Source organism: Enhydra lutris, unplaced genomic scaffold, assembly GCF_002288905.1.
Source record: "Enhydra lutris kenyoni isolate GAN:26980312 unplaced genomic scaffold, ASM228890v2 scaffoldscaffold19, whole genome shotgun sequence".
Classification (NCBI taxonomy): Eukaryota; Metazoa; Chordata; class Mammalia; order Carnivora; family Mustelidae; genus Enhydra; species Enhydra lutris.
In genome coordinates this window covers 6,461,950-6,478,281 of record NW_019154103.1, presented here as the reverse complement: position 1 = coordinate 6,478,281, position 16,332 = coordinate 6,461,950, and the positions used below count along the sequence as shown (strand labels likewise).

The window sequence follows — 16,332 nt, the reverse complement described above, 5'->3', positions numbered from 1 at the left end:
GGACTCAAAGTGAGATAAATGAGTCATATTCAACTTAAAAGTTCAGATCTTTTTAGAATTTGGTTTCACATAACAAGACTTTTTGTAAAATAAAGATACCAAGCTATAGTACATATTTCAACCAGACTGTCTCAGCTTAAAAAACATGAATTTCACATGTCACAAAATTTACCAGTACATTCTTTCAAAAGAAAGAAAGAAACAAAGAAACAAAGAAGACCCTCTTTTTAAAATTTAACTATTAACCTACCTGATCCCTTTTCTCCAGATGCAACCAGAAGAGGGGGCAAACTGTCCTCATCATTAGGTAGAAGACTAATCTTATTGCAAACATTCTTGTCAATACCACACAGTAACCTATAATCTGAAGTACTAGCAACAGGTAAATTGCTGTGAACTAAGACACCAGTAGGACTAGCTGGTCCCTCAACTTCTGCAAAAACATCATCACTTAGTGTAAAAGAACAAGAAGTAGGTAATCCTTCAGTGCCTGTGCTTATGGGCAGTTTTTCCATAGATGGAACCTGAGAAATAGGACTCCGAATTATCTCATTTCTTGTAATATCTCCTATCTCATTGTTTGCTTTTTCCACTGTAGTAGAATGGGCATGATCCACTGTGTTTACTGTCTGTAAAATATGGAATTAAAAAAAAACCATCAGTTCATATTCTCTATTCAACTATGAAATGTTGATCTCTATAGCCAAAGATACCTTTTTAATAAGAATAACTAAAACCAAAATGGGCTCAGAAACTCTTCAGAAGCCAACTTTGCTAACAAACAGTACCACTTTGCTCCTTTAAATTCAGAAAAGTAAGGTTTAGCTTTACTATATCATATATTTGGGTAGATATTAATGACTTTAATTTTATAGACTAGAAGGAGGAGGCAAGGAGAACCTCAGTATCCTGTACCGTACCACACAGTAAGCAAACTTAGTTGAACACAACTCTCCTTCAGACAACAGCCAAAAAGCCTTGAGTGGAGATAGGGAGCAAGGGACAGATCGGGGTGGGGGGAAGGCAGGAAGGGGAATGGTTAGGAAGCAAAGTGGTAGGTGTATTCCTCAACAGTAACCACAAATAAACACTTCAAGCCAGCTTCAGTTAAGCTCCTTTCTTTTTAAACTGGGCAAACCTGAGTCAGTATTAAATGAAAAGCATTTGTGAACTCAAGTAAAATTTATTAGGCTGTTTAGAACTTTCATTTTGTTAAAATATCAATTGAGGATAGGTGTTTATTTAGGGCTCTTTTGTAAATTCTAGCTCATGAAACCTGACAAACGGCATAGGTTTATATGGTATGTGAAACAGAGCAGGATACATACCTATCTTGTCTAATATATACACACAGGATAAACCAGGCAACTGGCACAGAGTAGATGCTCAGTAAATATCTGTTTACTGAATAAATACATTCCTATTTCATGTATGAATACTTGCTTCTATGAATATTTTGCTACTTTACAATGAAAGTTCTTACTGGGCTGGGATTCTGTATTACATATCTTTAACACCTAGCACATTTGTGTAAATGCAAACATTAATACACTATAAGACACTTTAGTGAATGTTTAAAAATCATTAAACAAATATTAGTCTGGGCACCTGGGTGGCTCAGTTGGTTAAAGCGTCTGTCTTCAGCTCAGATCATGATCCCAGGGTCCTGGGATTGAGCCCCGTGTCCCCACTGGGTTCCCTGCTCAGCGGGGAGCCTGCTTCTCCTGCCCTCTGCTGATCCCCCTGCTTGTACTTGCTCTCTCAAATAAATAAATAAAATCTTAAAAAATTTTAAAAACCCACAAATATTAGTCTAAATTAAATTACTAAATCTCAGTTCTATTTCCCTATACCAGGGGTTCTTAAAATATGGGTCAGGGTTCTCTGAGGTCCCTAAGACCCTTTCAGGGAGTCATTGGGGTCCTAGGATTTTCTTCATATAATTTAACCAAACAACATATCACAATAGACAGAGTGTAGAAGCAGACGTGAGGATCTTTTTATTAAGTCAGACATCAAAGAATTTTGCAAAAATGTAAAACAGTGTTATTCCTTTCACTAAACTTTGGTTTAAAATATGGCTCATAAAAATATTATTTCTATTAATATAACTAATTTTGAAATTTTTAATTTTTCCAATTTTAATTTAATTAGATAAATACATTTATTTATTTTTTAACTGGGCTCCATGCATGGAGCCCAATGCAGGGCTTGAACTCACGACCCTAAGATCAAGACCTGAGCTAAGATGAAGAGTTGAGACACTTAACTGACTGAACAATCTAGGCACCCCCACACAATTTTAATTTTAATATGGTAATTATCACTAGGTATGACCTCATAATCTATAGCTCTTTGAAGTTCTCAAAAACTATGCTTTTATCCCTTTATGCTTCTAGGAGCATAAAGGGATCTTCGGATCAGTAAGTTTGAGAATCATTACCTTAAACTGACATTAAAAAAGGTAAAATCTATAATATACTCACTACTACATTATATGTTTGCCATTTTAGGAAGGTTTTAAAACAAGTAAGTACTCTAATAATCACACATGAAATATATTTAAAATAAAATGTTATTAAATTAACAAGTCATTCTTTAGATTCCTTACCAAGGGCATATCAGGTAAGAGAGGGCTCATGTCTTCAGAACATCTTTTATTTCCAGATGATAATTTTGTTGTATCTGCAACTTCACCATTGGGCAGTATACCATCTGCAAACCATACTCTCTTCTGTTCTTTGGAGCATAATCCTAGAATCAGTTTAAAAAGTAAAGCACTTGAATTTGTTATACTGCAATGGTTTAATACTAAATCAATTGGGAAATGTTTTCAAAACCTTTCTATCCACTGGGAAGACCTGCCTTCTCAGGGCTGCAAAGGCCTACAGAAGTGGCCTTTTGTGATTCATCTAGCTGGAATGGAAGTCTTTTCCTTTTTTTTATACAAAAGGCAGGAGTAACCCTAGGAATCACATACTCAGAAATAGAGTGGATAGGAAAGGTTATATCTTTAAGACACTGGAGCAGATTTAAAGCCCATATTACTAGGTAGTGAGTGAAGAATGAATAAAATTTAAAGACGAAGGCACAAGGTAGAAAAATGTAGACTGGAAGATGACAGATAAGCAAAGAAAAACATGGGAAGAACAGAAAAAAGTATAAAAAGACTAAAAAAGATATAGGATCACTTGTGCATCAGAGGTCATTTTCTTAAAATTCTTTATTTAAATTAGGTCATTTCTTCTTTTTAATGTATTTAATAAGAGAAACATGTTATTTTTTGTTTTTATAATGTGGACACAGAACTTTAATATTTTCTCCCAAATTTGGAGGAAGTAAGTAGCTATCAGAATAAATATGTGTTCTCTTTTGTTACTAAGCATCCATCCACAGAGGAAGGTTATGAAAATAGCTGCCAGATGGTTTTAGGACAATATAAAAATCAAAGGATCAACATCTGCCTTCCAGAACACAATACAGATAACACTGAGAAAATTGGAATTACATACAATTTTTGCAATATGGGTAGACATACTAAATAAGGTATCTTTCAGATATTTGCAATCCTTTTATAATTTAGTAATTCAGGATGTCAATATGAAAGAACATGTAAATTTTTTTTTTTTTTGGTTGGTGGTTTTTGTTTTTTTTTTAATGTATTTATTTGACATAGAGAGAGATCACAAGTAGGTACAGAGGCAGGCAAAGAAAGGGGGAGCAGTCTCCCCGCTGAGCAGAATGTCCAATGCGGGGGCTCAATCTCAGGACCCTGAGACTGTGACCTGAGCCGAAGGCAGAGGCTTAACCCACTGAGCCACCGATGTGCCCTGGTTGTTTTATTTTTTAAGATTTTATTCATTTATTTGTCAGAGAGAGAGAGAGAGCACAAGCAGGGGGAGCGGCAGGCAGAGGGAGAAGCAGGCTCCCCACTGAGCAAGGAGCCTGATGCGGGACTTGATCCCAGGGCCCCGGGATCATGACCTGAGCCAAAAGCAGAAGCTTAAAACTGACTGAGCCACTTATGTGTCCCAAGGACACGTAAATATTTTTAAAGCATATTTATTCATTTTAGAGTTGTAACATATAACCATATATGCTGAATCTCCTTATCTAAGTTATGATGACAGAGTATAGCTACATTAAATAAAATGAAATCCAAAGTAATTATCAGAAGTATCTGAATTTGTTTTTAACTGACATTTACAGTTATTTTCTGGCAAGTTAGAGACTAATAGTTTGTATTTTAAAATGTACACAGGCTTGGTTGGGGCGCCTGCGTGGCTCAGTCACTTAAGCAGCCAACTCTTGGTTTTAGCTCAGGTCACAGTCTCGGGTTCCTGATATTAAGCCCACTTTGGGCTCCACACTCAGAGGGGCATCCTAAGAGATCAGGGCACTGCTGAGAGAGAGGATTCTGTCTCCCTCTGGCCCTCCCCCCGCTTGCTCATTCTCTCACTCTCTAAAATAAATAAATAAATCCTTAAAAAAAAAGTATATAGGCATTACTCAAGGTCCTAAATTACAACAGATTATATAAAAAGAACAGAGAGCCAAAAATTTTATATAGATTAAAGAAAACATACTTATTGTGGTAAAATATACATTTAAAAACAGATTTTTAAAGAAAGGGAGTTATGCCAGTTATTTACCTATTGTCTCTCAAACCCAAGCCCACCCTTTTATAAGGTGCTCTTTGATGCCAGGTCGAAGTCTGGAAAAGTACAACTCCCAGACCCCCTTGTTGGCTGGCTCTGGTCACATTCTGCTAAGAGCACTGGTGGGAGACTGGAAGTGGGAAGAGAAAGAATTCTGTTTCTAGTTCCTGCCAGGATCCTTGCAGCAGCGGTACCACCAGATATAGGTGCATGCCCTGTGATTTGCAGTACTCCAAACATCAAGGCTGGAATACTCCTTAATTCAACTAAACACCAATCCTATGAAGCCCCTTGATGGTTCCAGCATTTGCTATTTGGTATTCTTCCAGAAATCGTACCACCAGTCACACCCTGAATTCCAGGTCTGAGAACCAAACACCTCTTAGTACTCCGGAACTGAGTTCTAGAATATTGCCTTCCGCCTTTCATTACTCCAACCCTAGGAGCAGTGGTTGCTTCCAATAGTTAGTAGTCTCTGACTCACTCTCTGAGTTGCTCTTCCAACCTTCTAACACACATGCATACCAGTTCCCTGTACCAAATTCTTATTTTATGCAATTTTATTTTTTTCAGTGTTGCAAGATTCATTGTTTATGCACCACACCCAGTGCTCCATGCAATACGTGCCCTCCTTAATTCCCACCATCAGGCTCACCTAATCCCTCATCCCTCTCCCCTCCAAAACCCTCAATTTGTTTCTCAGAGTCCACAGTCTCTCATGCTTCATCTCCCCCCCAATTTCCCCCAGTTCACTTTTCCTTTCTTTCTCCTAATGTCCTCCACATTATTCCCTATGCTTTACAAGTAAGTGAAACCATATGATAACTGACTCTCTCTGCTTGGCTTATTTCAGTCAGCATAATCTCCTCCAGTCCCATCCGTGTTGATACAAAAGTTGGGTATTCATTCTCTCTGATGGAAGGATAATATTCCATTGTATATATGGACCATATCTTCTTTATCCACTCGTCTGTTAAAGGGCATCTTGGCTCTTTCCACAATTTGGCAATTGTGGCCATTGCTGCTATGAACATTGGGGTACAAATGGCCCTTCTTTTCATGACATCTGTATCTTTGGGGTAAATACCCAGTAGTGCAATTGCTGGGTCATAAAAGCTCTATTTTTAATTTCTTAAGGAATCTCCACACTGTTTTCCAAAGTGGCTGCACCAACTTGCATTCCCACCAACAGTGTAAGAGGGTTCCCCTTTCTCCACATCCTCTCTAACACTTGTTGTTTCCTCTCTTGTTGATTTTGGCCATTCTAACTGGTGTAACGTGGTATCTCAATGTGGTTTTGATTTAAATCTCCCTGATGGCTAATGATAATGAACATTTTTTCATGTGTCTGTTAGCCAAATTCTTTCCAATATCTAGTCTGGTCTCTCTGTCTTCACTAAACCTTATCAAACTAGAAATTCCATTAAAAAATTATCTTTAGGGGGCGCCTAGGTGGCTCAGTGGGTTAAAGCCTCTGCCTTCAGCTCAGGTCCTGATTCCAGGGTCCTGGGATCGAGCCCTGCATGGGGCTCTCTGCTCAGCAGGGAGCCTGCTTCCTCTCTCTCTCTCTGCCTGCCTCTCTGCCTACTTGTGATCTCTCTCTGTCAAATAAATAAATAAAATCTTAAAAAAAAATTATCTTTAGTCTAAGACACATCATTTTCTTCTAGTTACCTTCAACATTTGGTTGTTTAAGTGCTGAGATCGGTAAAGTTGTAGGTGAAGGTATACTGGATGTTTGGGTCTCCTGAAGAGGCTGGATGGTGGCACATTCATCAGAATGATTAGATTTAAGATTAGAACCAGTTGGACTCATCATCCTTTCAAATGCTTGAGCTAGAAAGGGAAAAATATTAAAATATTGAAATACTTTTGAACTTCAAAGTAAATTATGTTAAATTATCTATTTTTCAAGTTGTGAAGAGAAAGAAATCAATGGCTAAGCAAGAAAAAGTAGTACTTGGCAAAGATAATGTCCTTTCTCCAGTTGGCAGCACTCCACTTCAGTATAAGCTGCCAATCAATTACTTCAATATTATATTTGGTAAACGTTTATCTACTAAAGAAAGTAACCGTTATTTAATATGACTGTCTCTATTTTTGTCCTTGTACCCCTATAGTCTATTTACAACACAGTTCAGAGTGATTTCTTTAAGACATAAACCCTATCACATCATTCCTCTGTTTAAAATCTTTTAATGGCTTCCCAAGTGGAGTGAAGATTTCAGTTGTTACAGTGGCTCTCAAAACCTACACAGTCTATATCCCTATCTCCTCTGCCTTCCCACTTAGCTCTCTCTCTGACCTCATCTGTCACTACTATCCCACTTGTTCATTATGATCCAGCCATCCAGGCCTCCTGGTTCTTCAACAAGTCAAGCAAGCACTCACCTAGTCTTTGCTCTTGCTGCTTTATTTGGACTGTTCTTCCCATAAAAACTCACATAGCTTTATTCTCTCACTTCAGGTCTCTGCTCACATGTCATATTATCATAAAGCCTAACTCTGCCTATCATTAAAAAATACTACCTCTTGGGGCACCTGGGTGGCTCAGTGGGTTAGGCCTCTGCCTTCGGCTTGGGTCATGATCTCAGAGTCCTGAGATCGAGCCCTGCAGCGGGCTATCTGCTCTATGGGGAGCCTCCTTCCTCCTCTCTGCCTGCCTCTCTGCCTACTTGTGGTCTCTGTCTGTCAAATAAATAAATAAAATCTTAAAAAAAAAAATACAACTCTTGCCACCAATCTGTTACTATCTATCCCTCTTATACTCTACTCTAATTTAGGATATTATCACCATCTGATAATGTCTTTGCTTACTGTCCACCTCTCCCCACATACCTAATTTCCATGAAATAAGCTCCATGAGAACAGGACTATATTCTGTTCACAGCTGTAACTCCAAAATGCAAAATAGTGCTTGAATACTGCTGAATGATTTTTCATCCAAATGACATGCAACAGCATTGGTAGCTTTCCCCTCATCATTTCTCCAAACCAATCTGCTATAAATGTCACCACTGCTAAAGTAATCCTCCTTGAGTACCCCTGAATTATAGCACTGTCATGAAATGGCTTCAACTCACGAAATAAAATCCATATACCTTACCCTGGGTTTTGAGTAATGTCCAACTTGCCCCAAATCTACCTAATGGCACTCACATGCAAGATTCCCTGAAACTTATACAGTCTCAGCACAACTTCCTCGTTATCCATAATCTCTAATTAAACTATCTTTTCTTTTAATCCTTCATGGAATTTGTCTTACAAACCTTGAGCCATCTTTCTCATCCTATTTAATAACATTATTTTAAATGATCACTTCTACCATCTTCCACCCTAAGGTTGATATTAAAATAACTGGTATTTGTTTTTTTTTGTGGTATAGAAATTAGTGTTAAATAGAACCCTAAGTGAAAATACACTCTATAAGATATCGTAACACAATAAATAAAACAGACAACTAGATAACCAAATTCATTCCAAGATATTTTCTTTGATAAACCAAAGCATGATCTCAATATCCTACTGAGTCTCTTCAATGACTATACCTTCTCCTCTCCTGGACCCTTACAGTTAAAATGTTTTAATGTTCACCCAGAAATCTGAACTGTCAACTCAAATAATGTTTCAAATCTTAATGGCTAATTATTTTCAAGTGGGGAGGGAGAATTATGTGGGAACTTGCTCTCATATTTCTGAATTCCAACAGGTTGTCTGGCTAATAGCCCCAGCAGGCTTCTAGACTACTGAAATAGCACAGGAAAAAATAAAACAACTATAAAGTCTTAAACTAATCTCTTCATAAACAAGGTTGGTAAGATGGAAATATAAAAAGTTTACACTCTATTATCTTCCAGAGCAGAGGTCAACAGCAGGGAGAAAAGCAGCTTACCTCAGGCTAATAGACTCACATCAGAGCTTTTTGGAGAATTGCTGAAAAAATTTATCTTCATTCAAAAGAGAAAAACAAATTATTATCAGGTATTTATTCTCCTGGCTAACAGGAAGCAGTACCTGAGCTACTATACAGGTCTGGTATTGAAAAGTCCCAAGTACTATTTGCTGGGAATTAAACTGTCAACAAATCTTTGAAAATGCCAAGTACTCCAAAGGCCAAATGTGTCTTTGAGGGAAAAAACCCACAATACGATGCACACACACACACACACACACACACACACACATATACTCTGTGAGAACACAAATAAGACCACCAAGATTATTGCTGATAATGGTAGCTAAGCTAGGGAGCCAGAAACAATGGGAAATACATACAAACAAAATTCCAAAATTGAGAAGGGAAAAAATGTATGAGACAAAATGTGCCAATACTGTGACAGTCCTATGAACTTATCTATAAAATCATAAATATTATTACCTTATTTTGCATTCCCATCTTAGGGTATAATTTTCAAAAAGGTGGGAACTATTATCTTGCTTTATGCTATTAATTTATAACACTGAATTCTACTTATTGTTAAGTATTCTGTAAATTTTTAGATTAAGATGATAAAGATGGCAATGATGATGACAAAACAAATAGGAAGATGAAATGCAGCATTTAGGGACTTGGTACCTGTTAAAAGTTAATGAACTGCCACTCCAGAAACTGAATGCTTCCTTTCCAGATTGGTAGTATTAATTGTGAGAGTAGAACAAAAAGAAGAGAAACCAAGCCATGGGATGTCCCACCTAAGCCAGATAAGTCAACACTAGGTCCTCGCCTTAAGAAAATAAAGAAGTTTATCTTTGTCACAATCCAATTGTTTTTAAGATATATTAAATTACTGGAAGAAAATATGTCAGGTTAATACTCACCTTTACTAATAGTCTCAAAGCAGACTACACATACTCTTGCTTCCTTTTCCAGATATTGTAGTTTACATTTCCTATTACAACAGACACCACAAAATACCTATAAAGAATAAAATATCAAATTTGGTTTTGTGTGAACCATGTTTATACCTATGGAAGGCAGGGGAGGAGGCAGCCCAAAATGTAATTAACCAAACACCATTTTTCTGATTACATAAATAATTTTTCTAATCACTATAATCACAGGTAGTTATTAAAATGGTTCTTTTTTGTTTTACTTCAGTGAGATTTCTGCAATTTCAAATTGTGTGTCTGACAAGAAGAATTCCTTTAAATCAATTCTGTTAATTAGAAAAGAACAAAAATTTTCTTTAATGAATAAGTTTATAAATTTAAAAAGCTTCCTGTGGTCCTTTATTTAAAACTTTTAAAAGCAGAGTATTATTATTATTCTAAAAGAGAGGAGAGTTGATCTGAGACCAACATAATACTGGAAATTGCTGAATAAAAAATGCAATGTTATTTCTATAGGCAACCCTTAGAGTTTACAGACAAAGCAGTCAGAATGCAAACAAGGTCAGCTTCAACATTCTGAAGCTGTGGCAGCCAATTTGCTTTTCCCCCCTCTATGTTTCCCTAGATATAGACTGTAGCACTGCAGAGTGGTCTTGAAATTAATCCAATGACACAAGGGGATATGACTGAATTGGGGATATGACTGAATTTGGGACATCTCATGTGTTATTGTTAGAGGGATAAAGACATATTCTTAGATATCACAAAAACTAGTAATTAGCATTCCTCATTTCCAAGTACATTATATTCAAGACAAGGTGACATTCATTCACCCTCAAGCAATCTGAAAAATGACAGTGGTTTATATATTTCCACGTAGATGAAAAATGATTTTTAAACGAGTCAAAACTTTTAATCATCTCTTAATCAGCTTTTCTGTCACATTAAATTTCATTTAAAATGTCTGAAAAGAATAAAAGACAAAGATTTTTATAACTCACTTTCCCACATGCTCGGCAGTGGTGTCGCCGTTTTGTAAATGTAAATTTGACTTGGCAGTTCATACAGTTTGGAGCTTCTGAATCAGGAACCCAAGTAGGTTGTTTCTGGCCCAAAACCATGCCTTCTTTGCAAGTGTTTACTGGTAGAGGTTCTTCATTCACAGTTACAAAAGTGGATCCACCTTCAAAATTACTTTCTATATCGATGTAATTAGAGTTGAAGCTAACCTGAGGATCAGTTGTAGAATCAGTAGTACAAGTGGTTGGAACAATCATATTTGCTACGCTGGGCTCACTTTCAGGCGTATTTGGAACATCTGGTTTATTTGGTTCCTTTGAACCCCTTGGTCTTGATGGAATGTTAAACAACTGCTTTGGTCTGGCCCCCCCAACATGAACAGATTGACTGTTAATATCAGAGACTGATAATTCATTTGTAATCTCAGGTTTACTGTTAGATAACCCTTGTTCAACTGGAATTGTACTTTTTTCCCCTAAAGAAAGGCCACCGTTTTCTGCAGTATTCTGTTTATCAACTGTTTCACAAATCAATATAATGCCAGGACTTTCTCCAGTAGCGCCTGTTTCAGCATTGAAATATGTATTACTGACGTTCCTATCATCTGGGCCTTTCATGTCTATCTGATTCATTTGAGATTTTGAGTCATTCACACTTTCTTCAAACGATTTTATGTTACTGGTCTGAAGATACTGTTCAGTCAGAAAGGCATCAAGTTCAGCATCACTAATTAGTGCACCACTTTTCATGCCTTCATCAATATTAAAATAATCTAAGTCTTGCCCATCGATATCATTGCCTGAAAAAGGGAGATTATCGCAATGATCAGGAAACTCTGGGGCATCAGCACCAGAAGCCTCCATCTGAGATTCTGTAGCTGTAGAAGAATTTGCATTACCAGGGTGATCCAAAGACTCAACTCTGATTATCATCGGGTTGGACTCTACCTTTCTATTTCCCACCTGTTCCATTATGTTTTTACATTTTTCTTGTTTCAAAAGATTAGTCTCCTCCAATGGTTCCCCATCCAGAATAACACTCTTCTGTATTTCTTCATGTACTGGCACTGCATCTTGTATGTTGTCTTTATGTTCATTCTGTGGTAAACAATCACCATGTGCTTTACTTTCAATTAATGATCCACACAAAGACCCAGGTACTGGAAGACAGGTCAGTGAGGAGTATACCTCTTCACCTGAAACATGTAGAGCTGGAGAGGAATCTTGAGTTACATCTTGATTATCATCTTTAAGATTTACATCTCTTGAGCCTTCTTTTGCAGACTGTTTTATAACTATAGCAGTCCTATCTTCCTGAAAGGAAAAGTCTGGTAATTTGAATCTTTCATCTTTTGCATTTGAATCATTTAAGTATAAATCTTCATTTTTTGGAAAACTGCAAGGCAAAGCACTTGTGCGGTCTCCTTCTACTAAACATTCTGTGGCAGCTATGACTGCCACGTCTACTTCCTCTTTTACCAAACCATTATCGGCTTTCAGCAATTCACATGGCTGGTCCTTGTGTTGTAGACTGTCTTTGGCATCAAACATTTTGGAACTTTGTTGAGTCAAAGCAGATGGCATGTTAAAATCAACAACTGGTTCTAACTGATTAAAGATCTTTTTATCCTTTAAATTCTCTTTCACACTGTAATTACATGAATCTGAAGTTGCTGTATCTACTTTTGTACCCAATTCTTCAGTCTCACTAATTTCTCTGTTTTGTAATTCAGAGTTGACATCATTCTGTTCCTCTATGACATGGTCCGCTGAAGAAACACAAAGAGTTTCTGACACTGAAGATAAATCCAATCCAATCAAAGAATCTGCACTAGACTTAAAATCATCTGGCAATAACTGTTTAATATCTTCTTCACTATTAGTTACATGAACTAAGTTACCCGTGTCACTTATCAGATCACAGACAGGTTTACTACATCGTCCCATATAGAGAGGCTGGATATCATGTGAAGTGCCACCATCCACAGAAGAAAGGAGATCAAGTCCTGTTACATTTTTTTCATTTTGTATGGAAGCTAGTCCCTCAAGTGTTTTGTTAAGGGAAATCTGATTTGTTTCATAGCATGTTTCTGATGAGGCACAACAATTAATGCATTGTTGATCCTTTGGTAGCAGTGAAGTCAGCTGTGAGGAAGCCAACTCCGAAGAAACTGAACAGTGGTTAGAATCATATGCGTTTTGCTCATCTTGGCGATAATCTTGTTCATCTAATTAAAATAGAGATATAATGTTATTCAGGAAAGCCAAAGCAAAATTATCACAAATACGTTAAGATTCCTAAACTAACTAAACTTTTGTTTAGATCAGAAATAGATTACTCTCTTACGAAATGATAATAATCTCCAAAAGTAGTTTTATTTAAACTACTTGGGGTTTTTACTTTTCAGTGTAGATGTCAAGTGTGATAGAAGTTCCACTCAAAATAACTCAGGTGCACTATAAAAACCAGACTGAGGTAGAGCTGAAAAACAATCCAACCTTTTGGTTTTCTCTCTGGTTTCCTAGTCTTCATTATTAGATGAGTAAAATATCTCTCATATTAATGAAATACCAGTTTATATAAAGTTTTTAAGCTGCTTTTAGCTGGCTCGTATGTTGATTTTTTAAGATTTTACTTATTTATTTGACAGAGAGGAATCACAAGTAGGCAGAGAGCCAGTCAGAGAGAGAGGGGGAAGCAGGCTCCCCTCTGAGCAGAAAGCCCACACGGGGCTCAATCCCAGAACCCTGAGATCATGACCTGAGCCGAAAGTAGAGGCTTAACCCACTGAGCCACCCAGGCCCCTCGTATGTTGCTTTTAAAGGTCTTTTAGTTAAATTTGTATCTGTAGAGAAAACTTTTACTTTCTTTACTTCTATTTCTGGCTATTGGTTCTATTCAGTATAAGAACAGACTAGGTATGTTATAATGAAATGTGAACTTACACAATATGACCATGTGACCAAAACTGAAACCAAATTTTGCTAAGAGTACTCTATATCTGGGATAACTGAATCACAGACACTTAAAATTTCTTTAGTATCAAAAATTAAAAACCAACAAACCTGGATTCTGTTCAAAGTCATCAAGGAGTTTGTCCAAGTCACTGACTGCTGCTTTAAAATAACTGTCCATCCTTCTTGTACACTTATTCAGAATTTAATCCTTATATGCCTAGAAAATAAAAAGTTATGAAAGTTTGTTTAATTCTCTAACATATAAATATTATGCCATCTCCTGAATACCAAGAAACATAAGAAAAAGATACAAATTGCTTTGAGTAATCTATAATTTAGTTGGGGAAATTGCCTCCTTATATACAAAATGACATGAAAACCAACTATAACAACATAACATACATACATACACTATTGTAAATTTTAAAAGACTTATCTAAGTAACTCATGTTACATAAGTTACATAAGTCAAAGAATTCATAATTGAAAGTTAAAAATAGTTGTAAGTACCATATGCCAAATATAAGACAAAAATATAAAACATACTACATACAAATAAAAATACTTCATACAAAAACTTGGGGGATTCAGCAGAAGTGGTACTTCAAATGCTTAGAGCTTTAGATGCTTATATCAGAACAGAAAAAAGATTAAAGACTAATAAACTAAGAGCAGGAGTTAAAGAAATAGAAAATGAACATACGAAAGAGGTACAAATAAGTTAGTTTTACAAATAAAGGAGATAAACCAACTCCACAAATGAGCCCGACACCTTAAAGGAATCTATCAATGACTAAAGGGATAAAATCAAAAGGGCAAGGAGCCTAATTGATAGGGGGCTTTTACCATCTTAAATGGGACAACCAAACATCAAACGAATGAAGGCTACAAAGTACTGAACACAAATCAAATAGATAAAAAACCAAGAGATCACAATGATACTAAAAACAAAAACAGATAACACCACTCATTAGAGGGTTGCCAGGGCACAAACTTATTACTCTGAGAGTTCATATATTAAGGGAAAAGAGCCAATAATTTATCCACCCCTTTATTTACAAAATGTACTTTAGAATAATAAAGTAGCTACTGAGGGAAATTTCTTTAGATAAGAATTCCAATCAATAAATACAGATGGGTATTAAAATTTTAAAAATTATCTCTTGGAAATCCTTAATGCAACTAATGGACTAAGCAATGGTTATCAATATATTCTAGAAGTGTGAGATGAAAAGTTGGAGGGTAACTTTATAATGGTGGGAATAGGCAAACACATCTGACTTCCACTAATCAATTTTACCATCAATAAATGCGGAAGACCCAAACATTATGTGCCTGGTGTGGAAGATAACATCACATATAATGTATTCCTGCCCCAAAAAACTGAACCTGAATCTAATCAAGCATTTAGAACTGAGTATTTATAGGAAATCCAAGCATAGAGGGACAAGTTAGGTGATAGCAAAATAAAGCAATCAGCTAAACCCAGAAAGTGAAACACTGTACAGCAATGTCCCTCACATGGTCTCTGGCGAATAATCTTTTTTTAAAAAAAAAATTTCCAATCTGTTCCATACTGTTACCTTTTTAAAGCTCAATAAAAACAATACAAATTCTGCAGTAATACATACAAACAAAAAAATAGACATTATGAAGCACACGTGAACAGTTGCCTGGGGTTAGGAATAGTAACAAGTGAGAAATAGGGGCACCTGGGTGGCTCAGTGGGTTAAAGCCTCTGCCTTCGGCTCAGGTCATGATCCCAGGGTCCTAGGATCAAGCCTGGCATCAGGCTCTCTGCTCAGCAGGGAGCCTGCTTCCCTTCTTCTCTCTCTGCCTGCCTCTCTGACTACTTGTGATCTCTGTCTGTCAAGTAAATAAAATCTTAAAAAAAAAATTAAAAAAAAAAAGAAGTGAGAAAAACGAACAAATGAGAGTGTTTTACAAGATAGTTGCCATAAACTGAAAATATTTGAGGTCCAGAAAAAATAAGGATACTTTAAAGTGAGTTAAATAGATGTAACAAGCTTAAGAGTGACCTGAGTGAACTGGAAAACCTAACTGAAGAAATGACCTAAAATGCAACCCAGAAAGACAAGAAAGAGGAAAATATAACAGGTGAAGAGACATCGATGGTAGAAGTCATCCATCATGGGAATGGAGTCCCATACGGAAGCTACAGAGCATGAAACAAGGATGCTTGAAAAGATAATCCTAGGAATTTTTCTAGAATTGATGAAAAACACAACTCAACAGATACAGGTAACTCATACCAAGCAATTTAAATAAAGAGAAATTCACAAGTGGCCACTCTGGAGTGACACCTTTGTACTCCAAAGATTGAGTACCCTTAGGGAAAGGTGCTCTTAAAAGGAACAATAATTATGCTGGCAACAGGTAAACTTCAGAAGAATTTTCAGTAACAATGGTATGTCATCCTGATTTAACAAAGCACATTACTTCTTTTACCTCTATTTTTTTTTTAAGATTTTATTTATTTATTTGACAGACAGAGATCACAAGTAGGCAGAGAGGCAGGCAGATGGGGAGGGGGAAGCAGGCTCCCTGCTGAGCAGAGAGCCTGATGCGGGCTCGATCCCAGGACCCTGAGATCATGACCCCGAGCCGAAAGCAGAGGCTTTAACCCACTGAGCCACCCAGGCGCCGCTTTTACCTCTGTTTTTAAATTGTGGTTATACCCTATATAATAGTATACAAAAACGCAGACACCAAAACAAACAAAAGGAACTTGGAGAAAAAGACAATGCAGGAAATAGAAGAAAACTTCAAAGAAACTAATTAATATTCTCAGAAACATAACAATGCAACTATGACACAAGGATGGTAAGCCACAAATAAAGAATATA

General features: G+C 36.6%; 1 protein-coding gene across 1 annotated transcript in view; it reads right to left on the bottom strand.

Annotated features, from left to right (window-relative positions):
- The window catches only part of LOC111148275 (zinc finger FYVE-type containing 16), a 50,985-nt gene that overhangs the window by 22,470 nt on the left and 12,183 nt on the right, over positions 1 to 16,332 (bottom strand). The window contains exons 2-7 of the mRNA XM_022504751.1: positions 13,574 to 13,682; positions 10,490 to 12,735; positions 9,477 to 9,573; positions 6,333 to 6,494; positions 2,612 to 2,754; positions 251 to 629 (exon numbers count right to left, since the gene is read on the bottom strand). Of these exons, the coding sequence (XP_022360459.1) occupies positions 251 to 629; positions 2,612 to 2,754; positions 6,333 to 6,494; positions 9,477 to 9,573; positions 10,490 to 12,735; positions 13,574 to 13,643 (3,097 nt within the window). The 5' untranslated portion in view covers positions 13,644 to 13,682. The remainder of the gene's footprint in view (positions 1 to 250; positions 630 to 2,611; positions 2,755 to 6,332; positions 6,495 to 9,476; positions 9,574 to 10,489; positions 12,736 to 13,573; positions 13,683 to 16,332) is intronic.